The sequence below is a fragment of the Heliangelus exortis genome, chromosome 18 (assembly GCF_036169615.1).
Source record: "Heliangelus exortis chromosome 18, bHelExo1.hap1, whole genome shotgun sequence".
Classification (NCBI taxonomy): domain Eukaryota; kingdom Metazoa; phylum Chordata; class Aves; order Apodiformes; family Trochilidae; genus Heliangelus; species Heliangelus exortis.
The window spans coordinates 9,113,480-9,130,103 of NC_092439.1; the positions used below are offsets into that span (position 1 = coordinate 9,113,480).

General features: G+C 39.4%; 1 protein-coding gene across 5 annotated transcripts in view; it reads right to left on the reverse strand.

The window, feature by feature from the left end:
- Positions 1 to 16,624, reverse strand: part of SWAP70 (switching B cell complex subunit SWAP70) — a 36,645-nt gene that overhangs the window by 11,733 nt on the left and 8,288 nt on the right. For all 5 annotated transcript variants that reach the window (XM_071762630.1, XM_071762631.1, XM_071762632.1 and 2 more), the window contains exons 3-6: positions 13,834 to 14,007; positions 4,386 to 4,613; positions 1,305 to 1,451; positions 906 to 1,014 (exon numbers count right to left, since the gene is read on the reverse strand). In XM_071762630.1, coding sequence (XP_071618731.1) covers positions 906 to 1,014; positions 1,305 to 1,451; positions 4,386 to 4,613; positions 13,834 to 14,007 — 658 coding nt within the window. The remainder of the gene's footprint in view (positions 1 to 905; positions 1,015 to 1,304; positions 1,452 to 4,385; positions 4,614 to 13,833; positions 14,008 to 16,624) is intronic.

Here is a 16,624-nt window from a genome sequence, read left to right on the forward strand (position 1 = left end):
TAAGAGGTTACTTAATACATACATCACTTACTTCCCTAGAAGCAACCTTAAACCCTTCACTGTTACTGATACCCCAAGGGAAAACTTTACCCTATAGGAAAGCAGCTCTCACTCACTTGTATTTAGTTAGGAAATACTCAGAGAGCAAAGCTGAGGAGTGCAGATGATTTTCATATTTTATTCACCTACTGCAACAGTGAAAACAAATCTCCTTTTGGAATTAAGTAATCATTTGATACACACCAGACTCATGTGTAATTAAACACATGTTTTAGTTAAAGAGGGTGTTTAAATGTTTAAATAAATGTACAAATGAAAGCACACAACTCCAAATATTTAAATGCTTTACATACTTCAATGGCACTGGCAACAGTGGCTTTGCAAGGGCTTCTACCTCATTCCACAAAACATGTGTAACCATCACTCAGCACACATCTGGAAAGCTCCCACAGAAGGAGCAACTTTCACTGAGGACAGAAAAGGAAGCCCCAGTTCCCAGCCATATCCTCAGCTCAAACCATAATACCTCAAGCACAACTGTAAAAGCAAAGCCACTACTTTATGACACTGAAATTAACAAGCTTTCCCTTTCTTCTCAAAAGCAACAATTTACAATGTATTCTGCATCACTAAAAGTACAGTCAATATAGTAAAATCAAATAAGAATATCCATTTAATTTTGGCTATGGCTGCCAGAATTGAGATACCTAAAGCCAGAAACCAGTTCCCCTTATGTGCATCTTTAGTTCTTCCCAAGTCTCAGGCTTCTTAAAGAAAAGAGCTCCTTTCCACATGCTCAAAACAGAGATACCAAAAATCACAATAATTTAAAATCTGAGAAAAGCACAGCTATAAGACCTCAGTTAACTCTAAATTTCATATAACAAAGAGCTTTGAAATCTCACCTTGAATCCACTCCTGCTTCTTCTTTTTATCAGAGGCACTGATCTCAAAGCTTTTATCAAGACACTTTATGAGAAAAAGGCACTTCTTTCCATCTTTGTCAGGCAAGGCCTAGAATGAGTAACAAAGGATTAGCCTTGCAAACACTGAAATCTAAGTTATATAGTTAAGTTCTACATATGCAGCTATATGTTGCAAAGCTACAAGTACCAGCACCAAGAACCTTTATAAAAAGCATGTTTATGAACTGGTTTTACATACAGTAATAAAACAAACAAACAAAAAAATCCATTAAAATCCATTAATGAAAAAGGTATCCTGCAGACAAAACAGGATTAACTCTTATTAATCTCTACACATAGTCACAGTTTTTGGTCAGGTTTGTTTGGGGTTTTTTTTACCTCTACACAACAGTTGCCATCCAATATGATGTCTCCCTTCTTGTCCTTTAAATCTTCACTTACATAGTAGGAAATAATATTGGGTTTTAGCACAAACCATCGTTCTGTCCAATTTTTCCTTTTATGACCTTTTTTCAACATATAGCCCTGTAAAAAGCAAAATATCAGCTCAAATGCCCAGCCTCTGTTAACTACCTGGTCTGCTGGTTACGTGGCTTTAAGGCCCAGCAGAGCAGAGAGGAAAGTTAGCTCAAGGCCCTAAATACTTCACCTACACACTTCCCTTGCTAATACCAGCACATGGCTAATTTTAGGCCATGAAAAACTACTCACTGCTCTTCCGCCCAGTTTTTAATTAACTGAAGAACAGAATCACAACATTAATAATAACAGTAATCATTATTATTATTGTTGTTATTGTTCATTATCAAGTCATTATAGGTCTTTGGTCCTCTTTGATGACCTTTACTATTGAACTTTCTTCAGTCAAGCAGAGCCATTTGCTATCACCAAGACTGACCTGTCTTTCATTAAGACTGACAAGACTTTCATTAAAGTTGCTATTTAGAGTAAGTCCTGTGTGGAAGGACACCCCAGTGACAGAAGTGGGCCTGTTGTGGGATATGCCAGGGACAAAGCAGAACCACCTCTGGCCTGGGCATTAAAACATCTAAAATACAAGCAGCAATACTAAGTGCAGTAATACTGGTAACTGTTGTGCATTATCCATTGTGGCCATGGAAATTCAAAAACCATCTTATGGAAAAGAGGGAATGATACAATCATTGGTCATTCTTGCAGGTGTCTGATTTCTAGTGATCTTATCAGGGTCACTGCTATCACCTGGACACTTCTTAATTTAGTTTGCCAGAGTTTTGCAGGCTCTCCCTGCCATTTCTGAAACCAGATTCCCCAGTTGTTCTCATACTTCTATCCAACTCCTAATTTCATAAAAAATGTCAAATCACAGACAAAACTAAAACACCTGCATCCATATAGCTATGAATAAGCCATACAGAAAGCACTGTTCTCAAAGTATGCCAGATTAAAAGGATGGAAAAGCTGGAAAGGAGACCAAGGAACTTTTTTTCCTGTAATGCCTTTTAGCTAAGCTATAGCAATTAAATACAAGCAAATAAATAGCTGTGCTGTAGCATATTTAAGTCAGAAGTATCTTTCTGAAAAGGTCTGAGGGTGAAAAAAACAAATCAGAACTTCTGGAATAATTCTTGTTTAAAAAAAAACAAAAAACAAAACAAACAGGGAAGAAACAACCCCCTTCACATACAGATTACTTGTGCTCAGCCTTTTCTAGCCAGTTAAACAAGTCCAGAGACACAGCCATGCCTATTCCTTTCAATCCCACCCCTTTGCTCCAAAGCAGGAATGTGCAGATAAACCACCTCTGTACTCAGGCCTAAAGTCTGGGTGGTCACAAGGGTGTGTGAAGGACTCCAGCAGCCTCACTCTTTCATGCCTTGCATAGTTTCACTCATAACAAGGGGTTTTTCCCCTTCCTGACATACTGAATTTTCTCTCAAAGCCAAGACAGACTGATACCTTCCTCTCACAGATCTGCAAAATCTTTAGCTATTATTTCTGAGCAGCAACTGCTTCTCATTTTCCAAGAGCCCACTGACAGGTCTTGGGGATCTTCATACACCATCTATCACGTGAGGGCCATATCTTTCAGAAAAATAAACAAATTTAATTATCACTGCTATACCTGCCATAAGTCTTGGAGATTCAAGATGGGTGCACAATAAAGAGGGCAGTATGACACTTAGCTAAAGTACAGCATGTCACCAATTAACTAATACTCTTAAGTAATGATATACTGCAATAAACAGAACAATTCAGTGAATCAAAAAGGTATCAAGATATAAGCTGTGACCAAACCAGACATCTCCAAGTCACATGGGAACTCTGTTCTTCATTAGGACCCAGGAGGTGCTTGGTCAAAACTTGACACAAACTACTTGTAAGTGCAACATCAAAACTGAAAAGAAATCATGTTTCCTCAAAAGTTTCAAGCAGAAGGAATGACCTGGCACTGGTTATTTTATTTTCATGTTATTAAACAGCAGAATGACTTCATTTTGCCCTCAACTGACTGTGTGCGTGTGTGCATTCAGCCTTCATCTCCAACAGACACCCATCAGTTAACAAAAATAGACTTTCACATTGTTCTGTGGATATTCTGAAAGACTTTCCTTTGCCAAGACCTTCTGATGATTTCTTCAGAACAGCTTAGAAAAGCCTGCCAAGAAAGCCTTTGTTTCTCTCCTCACCAAGAAATCAAAGATAAAGTTCTATGTCAGGTAAAAGTCAATTTTAAATAGCACTCTAGGTAAGCTCTGCTGGGGCCCCTCAGATCCCTGTGATATTTATACTTCCCATGGAGGGAAAAAAAAAAAAAAAAAAAGCCATTTTAAAAGCCATTCCTGAGCTGATAATCCAGCCACCAGAAATCTGAAGAAAGTGAAGGTCTACAGAAATTTGCTAAGAATGTAAAGCATTATTTCTTGTGTTTGAGTACAAGTGAAAAATGTTGACACTCACGAAGCCTGCTAAGCAAAACAAAAAGGGAGAGAGCTCTCAAGCTCTTCTATACTTTTTTGCTCTGCTGAAGTGGGACGATTTAGAAGCAGACATTTCAGCTGGACAAATACCCTTGTCTGGCCCCTCTTGTTTCCATATGGAGGTTATCATTAGCACAACTTTTATTTGCTACAACATAACTGCAGCTAGGAAAAAGCACTTTCAAAGACTGGAGTTGCATCTGTTTTAGAACTGACAGCCTATTGTAGTAGTTGATACTGTTATAAAAAGGATGTATTTCAAGATAAAGCACACTTTGCTTGCTGTCTAAAAACACTCTCTCAACAACACTACAGCAGTTACAACAACCTGAACAGCAAAATTTCTTTTATAAAAAGAAGCTCATATTAAAGAATGCATAATTTGCCTAATTCCCCCCTTCCTCATTATCAAGTAAACAAATTGCAGTGCAAGTCGAACATTTTCTAATTATGCAATAAACTGCTCTACTTCAAAACATTGTTTCTGTGTGTTTCGTACCTGCTTGAGTACATCCAGTATCAGCTCATTAAAGACTTCATTGATTGCCATGGACACTGTCTGTCGGTCCATCCCTTTACTAAACTGCCCACTCCCGATGAGATCAATGAGGTCCCACGCAGACAGCCCTTCCCGACTGGTGTTCAGAGCAATCTTATAATGGTCAAACTGCTCTTGCTGCCAGCCTGCTCCCATTGCCTCAGTGAGTTTTTTAAGTAAATATTCAATCTGTACAGAAACACAAACAGATATTCATCATTTTCAGCAGCCATGGAAATCAAGTGTTTCAGAGCTGTAAAATAAGCTTCTCTAGAGATTACCACTGCAGCAAGATTCCTATGCTCACATGTAGGTCCCTAAAGGTAGGTGGTATAATTAGCAAATATTTTAGGCTTCTGCCTCAGTTGAACTTTTGACTGCCAAGCCCATCCTGCAGCTACTATCCTCATGGTAGAGAGAAAGAACTGAGCCTGACAGCCTCTTCTAATTTTTAAGAATTTTAGAGAACACATGTGACCTTCCCTGGAATAGCTTCCAAACTGTGATGACTTGAAGTGTGAGAAGGCAAGAAGTTTCAGAAAGTGTTCTTATAAGATAAAAAGCATACAAATTAGAAAAAATAAGAAAAGATGGCAGTTTGGACAAGAAGTGACATGAAAACCTACCCAGCCAGGTATTATGATCACATAACTTAAGTCTTCACCTGAGCCCTTTTCTAGCTCTCAAGCACTCCATCACTGGACAGAATCTTGGCAGATACATTAGAAGTCAAAGAACAAATTTTTCATGTCTGCTTTTATTGTTTCCAAAATAAACTCTCCTTTTCCTTTAATCTTTCATCATTCTGTAAGCACTACCATACACAGGGCAATAAGGCTAGTCAAAATAAACACAAGAATGAAAGAGAAAGAAGGATGGGCTTCTTCTTTTGTCTGTTTTTTATGTTGTTTTTAAACTCATCACTGTTCACTCTTAAAAAAGGCAGTATTCTAAACTATGCCCATCTACAGCTTTTAGCATATATAAAATACTTGTTTAAAGAGCCATCAAATGCAATTTGTGAGAGCCTTCCCACACAGGAAAAGCTCCCCAAGGGCTGGCCTTTCTCTCCAGCCACCACAGACCCATCTCCCAGTAGGTTTGTTCACAAAGCTGTAGGAGAGGGCTCCTCCTGGCTGCCGATCTTCTCCTGCGGGCAGGAGGGATGCAACCCGGTGGAACCGGGCACTGCCTGGTGGAAGTGTGGAGGGAAAGCAGCAGGACCCTTTCGGGTTCTCTCTGTGCATGTGCAAATAACACAGATTTCTTTATGGGCTGCTTTCCTTGTCCTTCAGGACAGTCTGCTCACTTTCAGTTTACCTATTTTAGGTGTGGTATTGGAAAACAACAAGGGACTCAAGGGTCCAAGTCCCATTATCAAAAATGACTAAGGTGTACAGCATGAATGTGCCTCATAAAAAAGGGGTGGAAACCAAATGCTTTCCAGGACTTCGTTTGTCTCATCACTGATTCTGGTTCCTCAGCATTGCTTGAAAACAATGTAATTTCTCCCACAGGTAAGAAAAACCCCAGCTGAGAGAGCTTGTCTGTTTCACCACAGAATGGATTAACTTTTCAGCTACAGCTGAGTCACCTTTCAGCTGGTCTAATCGGTTTCTGAGCACCCAGCAGTCTCTACACAGGAGATTTGGGAGCACAAAGAATTAAAGTTTTTTTCCCCCACGTTTCACCGCAAGAACTCGAGGTTTTGGTGCAGCACATGTGCTCACTTTGTGGCTGCTGCTTCTTCCTCTCCATTCCCTCACATCCATGACCAAGAAGCATGCAAGTGTGTATCAGAACACACTCATTTGGCAAGGCAGTAGATTACCAAACTCACTCTCCAAATGGGTCAGCTTTACTCACTGTTTCAGCACACTAACTGTTCTCAGCCTTTCAGCCCCTGCTCTAGCAGCACACGGACTCGTGCTACAGCAAAATGGAGAAGTTACAGGAATCTGCTGCATGGTCTACAGGAAAGTTCCTGCTCTGTTGAATAAGCAGGAAGCACATAGCCCTCAGAGATGTGGCTGTCCTGTCCTCCTTGTAAACAGTGTCTTAGGAGAAGATAGGCAAGCCAGGCACAAAATATGCCTCCAGGGTGGGTACAGGAGTGTAAGAGAGCACTGCTTTTCATTTCAGCTTCACTGAGCATTTAAGTATTCTTAGCTCCTCATGCAATTCTTACCAGCAAAGGTTTCATTTGAACAGAGGCCTCTGCAGAAGTGGCATTCAAACTGCAGTCATGTGCAACTCTGGCAGGGTACAAGATGAGTGTCAGTGCTGTGCTGTGCCCCTCTGCCATCTGAGGAAAGGGCTCCCCGGGGAGCTCACCCACCCTGTGCAGGCTGGAGAGGTGGCTCAGGACACCTGCAGTGCAGTGCCAGGGTTCTGCTGGGCCGGGTTCACTGCTGCTGCTGTTCAGGCTGCTCAGAACTGGTGAACTCACCAGAACTGAACTCTGCAGTGGCTGCAGGCACAGCTCTGAACCCCTGCAGTTAATATTGTCACATGGCAGCAAGGAAAAATTAGCATGCTGCCTCCCAAGCAACCAATACACAACTTTATTACTGTATTTCTGTGAAACTGAGTAACTAGTTCCTTTAAATATCTTTAAAAGATGCTTTGCTGATTTTAACTTAAAGATTTTGGAGAGTGAAAAAAGTAATACAAGTCTTCTAAGGATCAACTACCATAAATTCTCAGCAGTCTGTTAAAGGCAGGAAGCAGCTTGCTTCCTATTCCACACAAGTTTTATAGAAGAAAAAACACTCCAAAAGAGTCCTTCACAGCATGCAAAACCAGTAGCACTGGCAACTTGTTGTAAAACCTCCTAGAACCTGGATTTGATGATCCATAATGAGCTTTGACAGCAATAGAGGAGCAAATTTTTTTCCCCCATGTTCAAAAGACATTCTGCCACTCAGTCTCTCTGGGCAGCATCAGATCTGAGCTAAATCCTGTACTTCAGTTGAAAGGAAAGCTAAAACAACTGAGGCTTAATTAGTTAGATAATATATCTACCAAATCCTAGACAGCAATTAAAAAAAAAATCATTAGAACTTAATGAACTTTAATTATAAAATGTATTTTTCCAAGATTTCACAACCTGCTACACTCCTTCAGGCACACAGCTCTCTAATTCGTTCACTTAATCTCAAAGTACTAGAACAAACTTGCAGGCAAAGGGACACAGAAAGAAAAATCATAGCTGAACAGATTTTTTTTCACTTTTTTGCTCAAGCCATATGAGCAAAACATGCATCAAACTAAAGGCATGGAAAAGAAGCAACATGAAACTCCTAGCCAGTGCACATTATTATGTAATGCATTAAAAATAAATAAAAATATCCTTTCCTGTAATATAATTTGTACACATTTTACCTTGTTATGATTATTAAACCTGATCTAATCACACCTGCTCACCAGCCATCTACAAGTCACTAACATGACCACAAATGCCATTAAAACAATGAGGTCCTTTATGTACTTTAAAACACATTAACTTCTCTTAACTGAAAAAGGACCTGTGCATATTACAATTTTCCTTATAAAATAAAAATAAATTTTAAAAATTATCAAGCTTTATCTTGCATTCAGATAAGTACATGACTAACCAAAATCCTCAGAAAAAAATTAACATATCTACTCAAGAGCAACAGTGGCTGTTGGGGTGGGGTATAAATATGGAACAGTGCAAGGTAAATATAAAGAATCTGGATCTGGTGAGTGTGGAAGCAAGAGACCATCCATTATGTGCTCAAATGAGGAGCCTCTGAAAGCAAATGCCATTTCCCCTCCTCCACAAAGAGACAGACATGTCAACTCAGCAAATAACTGACAAATTAAGTCCACTGGCTCAAACATAACCTACTCTAGTGGTTAAAAAGTAGAGTGCTGAAAAGCGAACGTGAAGCAGTATTTGCTGACTGGATTTTACTTTCAAATACAGATGTAAAAACACAAAGGGCAGAGTTAGCAACCAGCCTATGTCACTACAGACCAAATGGTTCCACAGTATGCAATGCAGCTTCCATCTCAAATCAACAGAAACTTTTCAGCCAGAATTTTGCCAAGAGAAATCAAAAATAATATAAAGGAGGTTCTTTAGCATAAGCTCTGCAGCCCGTTTGGTTGTCTTTCAGAAGACACTTTTTTTCCCCATGTTTCAGTACCTGTTTGCTTTTCCAGGTATTCCTGGCACTATGCTCCACAAGTAATGACACATCATAGATGTTTCACATGTTTTTCTGATGTACAAGTGGGTCTCTTAGAATATGAATAATAATGTCAAAGAGACCTTCGTGCCCATCAGAGCAAAGCAGACAAGGCTATTCTGGTTCATGATATTCAAATAAGGCCTGATACTAACAGTGCAGATGTGAAGTTTATTCACATCATAGCAAATTCTGTGGAAGCACTATACTGGGTGAGAGACATGAAAGCCATTTCATAATCATCATAAATTCATTTTTTACATCCCATCAGAACATCACTTTTAAGTCAAACATTTGTTTCTTCCATTTCACCAACAAAAAAATCCCCACTTTAAATTAGAATTTATTAAACTTCATGGACAATAACAGACTTCACAAAAACAGTTCATTATGCAGTGTAAGCCATTATCCTCTTTCTTTTTAAAAATTAAATTAGGATTAAGTAATTTAATTCAGGTCAACCCAAAAAAGTGTGATATGTAAATCCTATGGGCAAGCTGCTGCATGAGCTGAAAACTGTCAACTTTCTGTAGCAATCAAAGAAAAATGTAGAGAAATGGCAAGAACTGATGCAAGTCATAAGGGACTAAACATCTTTTTAACCATCACCATCAACTTAGAGGTCATGGGTCAACTAAAACCCAGCACAAGCAGATTTCACTCTAGTTTCATTAGTTTTGATTTTATTCCTGAGCAGCCAAGGTTCAATTCCTTGTATTTCCTTCACTGTATCAGATTCTGATACCAAAATGTGGACCAAGGAAGCACATGTGGTCACAAAAAAGCTTTTGCTCTAAGAAATGCCTCTGGAAGAATCACCACTGGACAGTTTCAGACTTTTACCTCCTCAGACTAAAAAAATTCCATCATCTTATTCTCAAATACACAGGTTTAGACCCTCGTTGTCCAAACTAGGATGAATAAAAATGCCATGTGTTAATACAGGTGAGGGCTAGAGAACAAGTGAAAAATGTACAAATCTTCTTCCCTCAAGAATTCAGGCTTAAAAAGCAAAGACACAAAATACATTTGGTTTATTTACAACAAGTTATGTGAACACCAGATTACAACACACAAGGAGTGTGCAGCCTGAAGTATACACACTAGGAGTTTCACCATTAATGATGGCCAAGAAACAGAGCTAACCACATACCACAGCTTTCAGGCCATAAAGCATTCTGGAGGCTGCAGTCACATGTCGAGAAATAAGAAAGGGGAAGTGTTTGGAAATCTTTTTATAAAATACAAAATGTCTGGTTAAACAACACCAAGGCACACAAAGGCATCTGCAACAACTAAGAGGTGAGCTGTAAAGGATATTCATAACAGACCACAAATATTTCTGCTCTTATGGCTACAGTTCTCTCCACTGTCCTTCCCTGTAATTTATTCTTCTCAAGGAAGAGGTAATGCCTGTGAGAGATGAAGGAAACACACACTTGGGTGTCTGCATCTTAGAGGATCTAGTGGAAAAGACCAGCTGCAGGTAAGGAAGGAGATCCTACCCAAGCCCCACTTTCTGGGTGCATTAGCAATACAACTGCTTGGTAAAGCTCTGCCCACAGCACCAGGAGGCTATTCTGTCACTAACCAAGAATTGTATTAATTCTGAAAGCTGTCCATCAGGACTAATTTTAATTAGAGCAAATAAAGCTTTTTTTTTTACTCCAGTCCATCTATACCTCTTTGAAATATCACAGAAGTTCACAGAAGAGTTTTACTTTGTGCAGAGCAAGCTTTCCCACTTTAAAGGTGAGGGAGCTTTCAGAGTTCCATTTCATTTTGAAGTACCATTTCACATTTCCTTGGGACGTGAGCACCCTTGCAAAACAGGCACTCATGGATGTCTGAAAATTCCTTTTCAACTCTCCTAACTGCTTTCAGTTGCCCACCAGCTACCAGCAAATCCTACACTGGAGCCCAAGGACATAACCAGCTCAGCCCAGTGCCCTGCATAGCCATCAGCTCCCATCTCTTTGACCTGACTTCTCCCCTTCTCCCCCCAACATAGTGGGATTCTCTCAAGCTTGAAGACAAATCCCAAAACTGCACACCCAAACCCTTCTCCATGCTGGATTTTACTAAACTTACTTACCTCAAGTGCAGGGCTGCCCTTCCTCCTGCCCACAGAAGGTGTGAAGCACAGGCCAGATCCTGCCTCTGCCTTTCAGTCTGGCCTCCTCTAAACAAAAAAACTTGTAACCCTTGTGTCACCTCTCCATGGCTTTCAGATTCCTTCTTTGTAACTTTGCTCACTTTGCTCTTTCTAAACCTTTGTGTCTAAAAATCCTTTCCAAAGTAGACAGTTTACCCTGCTCTGGATGAGCTGCAGCTGTTCCCAATTTAGCCCATTCAACACCTGGGCAGCCAATCAAGACTTAACGCTTTGCAGATGGGGATAACAGCCCCAGCACAATTAGCTGTGCAATGTGAAAGGCCTGGCACAGCTGCACTAGTGCAAAAGTACACAGCATGGGCAAGAAGGAAGGAGCTGTCTCAATCTTCAGTCAGAGCAGTGCAGAGGGGGTGAAACTGCACCCAAGCATGAGAGTTTTCCAGATACAAAGTTGTTTAAATGAGTGCAGAAAACATTTATTGAATAAAAAAAGGAAAATCAGACTCCCAAGCAAGCAGGGTGTAAAAATCTTCATGGGATCACCTCTCCAACCTGAAATTATGAAGCAAGTTTCCTAGTTACTTATAAAGAGGAAAGAAAATATCCAAAACCCTAAAAGCCTATGAGATGGAAGGGAGGAGATGGAACAGATGGATCCCACACAAAGGACTCCACACCAGAAATTGCATTAAGTTGTGTGTTGCAATATTCTCAGCAAACAATAACAGCAACAAACAGGGGGAGAGGAAAGCTTGCTGTAGTCACCCATAACAGGTTTACATTTACAAACACCTCACAAAACAGCAATACTTCCATCAACTTCTCCTGTGTTCTTCACTTTGAAAAAATCCCCCCACTTTATAAATGAAATGCAAGCGATTTTGTAATCAGTAACAGGAACCAACATGAAGTAGTCTTTATGTGCAGTCTAAAAAGTGCAAAGTGCAGTCTAAATATATAACCAAGTTTTACTATGAACTCAAGAGGCATAAACAGTAAATTAAAAGTAATATATCTTTAATAGGTACCAGTATCATTTTGAATACCAAATGAGAAGATTTATTTTCAGGCAGAAATTCTCAGCACTAAGGCAAGAACTACAAGTTTGTACAAAAAATGTTTTGCCAATCTGGAGTTTAGATTTAATATTAAAAAAAGCAGACACAAGAACTTAAAAGGCAGATATGAATGGTCATGCAAAGAAAAAGCAAAATTGACCAAAACTGAGACTTTGCCTCTTTACTTTCTGAATTTTGTGTAAAAATAGAAATGAGTAAATGTGGAATTTTCCAGAAGCACAGAGATCCTCAGGAGGACCACTGCATACAGACAGCATTCCTTCAGCTGATTACATTACCTGTGTGGTCTAAGGCAAGAGGTTAGGCTGAATACAGGCATTGTATACGATAAGAACAGAGCACCCTTTCTTTGTCAGGCTCCATAAGCTTTCTTTAAACAGCATTGCACAATTTAAATCTTGCTGTAATCAAGGAGATGCAGATGTAGGTCTACTCCTTTTAAAAATACTCCAGGTAGAAGAGCAACACAAGTTAACCCTGGACATTAAGGATGAGAAGGAAAGCAAACAGCAGCCAAGCAATCTGGAAATCCTCTTTTAGGCTCGAAGCCCCCCAACAATCAGACACATTGTCATTACCTGGCATCAGCTACAAAAGGCAACAGGAATCTGGGGGTTTGCTTCATGAAGGAGGAGCAAGTGAGCAACACCGAGGCTTCAGGAGCAGGTCTGAAGCTTTTAGCTATGCCAACAAATAAGGAGATGTGAAATAACTGCCCTCAGGTAAGCCAGGCTGAGCAGTGGGAACACAATGACAAACCAGAGTTGTGGATTTGAGTCCCAGTTTGCACATTTTTTAATATCTCTGACCTTCTACCCAAGCCAAATCTGGCACCATTAAAAAAGATGCTGCCTTAGCTTTTACAGCCAAGATGCCCATCTACCAGAAGTGACAGGAAAAAAAACAGGAAAGCAAGAAAGAAAACTGTCTTATTTCTTATGGGAATATATCATGCCAGGCCGGGCCCTGTCATCACAATAGAAACATTGTAAAAAGTCAAAGTCTCCTGCTAAAAAGTGCATGATAAGAAAAAGCCAAGAAGTTAAATTTGATGGCTTGGTGCAGCAGCCTGAAGTCTCACAGTTAAGCTGTAGTGGCATGTAAATCAGGCTGTTCTGATCCCTGGCTGCTCAGCACAGTTTGCAAACATTTATTTATCAATATTTCAGTGCTGAACTGCAAACCTCTGGGATTCTGTTATACAGTTTTGCAAGAGATTTTTTATACTTATAGTCCTAATCTTCCACATTCTTCCCTCGCCCCTCCCCAAGGGGAGAATTGTCAAGATATGAAAATCTTACTCTTGGGTTAAAATACCTATTTGTGTGTTGCCCATACTTGTTCATTAACCTAAAGTATAGAGAGATCTCTCTGTTACTCTTTCTCCAACCATTTCAAGCAACAGTGTTCAGGTAGTGGCTGGTTTTGATCAGAAACAGGCACCATCAGAAAAGTTCATACTTCTCCTTTTCATCCAGAGAGTGACATGAGACAATGGACTCACCTTGCAAGTCCCAGTAACACAGAGTAAAGGATTATTTTTCAGAACCACACTGATGTACTAACAGTGCAAAATTTTAATCACACATAAGCAAGCACAATGATTAAAGATCACATATGTGCACTACTCATGAGCAAAGCAAGAACCTCAAGAGCCCCGAGTGCTGGTACTGGAGCAAGTCTCCCCAGCACCAGTCAGTTCTCTCAAGAAGCAAAATAAGCTATTTACTGGAGGGCAGGCTGCATGTCCCAATTAATCTAGGCTGTTTAAATGACAGACACACGTTGCCATCAACATCTATATTATCCTATGGGAATCCCTACATATGGACCCTGGAAAACAAAGAAAGGCATCAGAGGCCTTACGTTATTAAAAGAGGAGAAAAAAGTTTTACATTAAACAATTCTTTTTTCTTAAATCTTTAGCAAACATTAACATAGTTCAACTGGGACATTACATAAAGTGGTGTTAAACAGCTTCATTTTTTGTTTCTTACCTCCTCGGGTACAATGATTAAAGGGTATTTGTCCTCAGATAAGAAGTTAAAAATAACCCACACTTTAAATGCATCTTCATCACTAATCAACAAAGGACTTTTAGAGAGGTTCTTTTTAGCACAGAGAGTCCAGCACATCCTGTTGAATTCAACTTTATCAAAGTTTCCTTGAACCTAAAATGAAAAATTTGAACAACAAAAAATAAATTAATATGCACAACACAGACTAACAGACAAAGTTTAACAAGCTGAGTCATATAAAACACCGAGAAAAGTTGGCAAGAATATCAAGGCCCAAAAAAAAAGCACTGTAGCAGCCCAGTCTGACTTCCTGCATGGGTCAACTAAGGAATTTCTTCCAGCAAAATCTACATCCATCCTCCAATTTCTGGTCAAGTTAATAACAACCTGACTTCATGTGAAGGAGGCTCTGCTGCATTCTGCATTTCCTCCAGTACATCAGCTTCAGCTTCCAGACCGTCTTCAGAATTGTGTTAGTTCCAGTTGCCCTTCTACTGCCCAGAGTTACTGAGATTTTATGCATCAATTTGGAAATCCTTATAGCCAAAACTAGGTGTGGATATGCTACAAGTGATCCTGGAACAATATCTGGGAAATAATGTTAATTCATGTTACTCAAATGTAACTCTTGTAGGATATGTAAGTATGTAACAATCTTTTTCTCAGGCACTAATCCACTTAAAACCTTTCCTTCTTCTCTGACTTGCAAATCTTCACCTTATTGTAAAAAAATCCTTGGTTTTGCTATGCTTTATTATACCTAGCAACTGTACATACCCATCTGTGAATTATTTACATATGAGAGCTTTCATTTCCTCTATTTTCTTCTTGGACCCTCATTTATGTTAGAAATGAAATCTATTTATCTCCCTACAGCTTGGAAATGCTATTTATTTGCCAATATAGAAATAAATGATAAAGGCATGTTCTGCATTGCGAGGGAAGCCCCTTCAGACTTCAGAAAGCACATCTAAGAAGCAGGTTACAGTAACAATCAGTAACATTTTCTTAAGATAAGCCAAACCATGCATCTTAGATGATTCACCACTGCAAACTGTATGATTTCCTAACCAGCTGATAGCTGGTCAAATATAGTGCAGTGTGAACCACAGTGGCTAAGGCAAAGAGAGATGAAGGAAGCATATGAACTGATGTGGGTGGAGGAAAAAAAGAAAAAAGAAAAAAAAAGACTGAAGTAAACAGGAAACCAGCCCTATGCCAAGAAACACTTTACAGAAGAGTTTCTAGGACTAAAAGTCAGACTATGAAAGAAAGGCATAGACTTCACATGCTTGCAGAACAGGCTGCTGATGGCAGCGATGATGCAAGAGTCTGGCTACAGGTTACAGCTGTCCTTTGAGGAAGGGAGAAGCTTTAGGAGCTATAGCTGCTACAGCCAAGAGCTCAGCATCCTGGTTGTTTGCACAAGAAATGTCTTAAATGAAACACCAGTTAATCAAACAAACACCCTGTGGAAGAAGGGCTAGAAGCCAGGTTAGTTTCTTCCTTCAATTGGCCAGCGCCTCATACTTTGGCCATTTTTGGCTGTGCTTTTCCCAGTCTGTCTTCTCTACCCTGCCTAGAGAAGCTTGACTTCTTTTCTAAATCAGCTTCACTCACCCAAATGATGAGCAGTTGCATGTTGGGAGTGTCCTAGTGGTATTGCTATTCCTGAGAGAGATGTAAACAGGATAAGCCAACACTAAAAATTATAAAAAGCTACAAATGCATCTAAGAGTGCAGCAGAAGTTATCCCAAAAGGTTACAAAGTCCTCTCAATAAAACTGTAAGCCAGTTATGTATGTGTTTTTACAAAATCTAAGGAGTAATTCTTTAAATATTCTACTAATGATTTAAGATTAAATATCCTGAGATCAAAAAAATCCCATTTGAGCAGGTTGCTTTTGCTCAAATCAATTCATTCACCAGAAGATGCACAATTGGAAACTGAGACAACTTCCTCTATTTTAGGAGCATAAAGCATCAAACCTTCTTCAGTAGCTTTGCTAACTAGCATAAATTAATAGTGTTTGTTTTATAACCACTCCATCTAAAATAATAAATTATGCCCTGGAAGAATGAAAAAATAAGAGGTTTCTTGTTTGCTCTTTTTGCTTTTTTATTTTAAACAAAGGAGACATACTGTGAACCAGTGACTTCATCCTACTGCATGTTTTCTTTTGGCACTGATATAAAGCCATCTCTCAAAGATGAGATGTCACAATCAAGATTTTTCCAGTCCCAAAAGATCTAAAGTATTTCACCAATTTTCAATAGTACATATCTAAATGGTTTACAGGCATTTAGCCCAGATTAAATAACATGAAACTGCAGATACTTTAATCTTTTCCTCAACGTTTTCATCTGTTAAGATATATTAGTGGCATGGGTATATCAGGCAATTATCAGAAGCCACACCAGTGTAAGAATAAAACAATACAAGAAACTACATGCAGTCATTCCCTTTCCTTTCATGAGAAAGGAAGGTAACTTGCTCTTTGTCTTTACCATGGTGTGTAAGAAGGTACCCCAGAGAAGCTAAACATCAGAAATTCACACCAACTTGCTTATGTAGCCAGGTCTTCCATTTTCAAATTTTTACTCTCCCTGTTTGCAAAAGAGTTTATGCCAATACTCTGCTACAGCTGTAGGATAAAGTGGGACAATTTATAGCTTCAAAGCACTTTCACATAAATTCAAGCTGAGGTGCTTTATTAATATGAATAGGCTTCTGCATGAACACAGGTCAGACAATGAGCAGGTATCACAG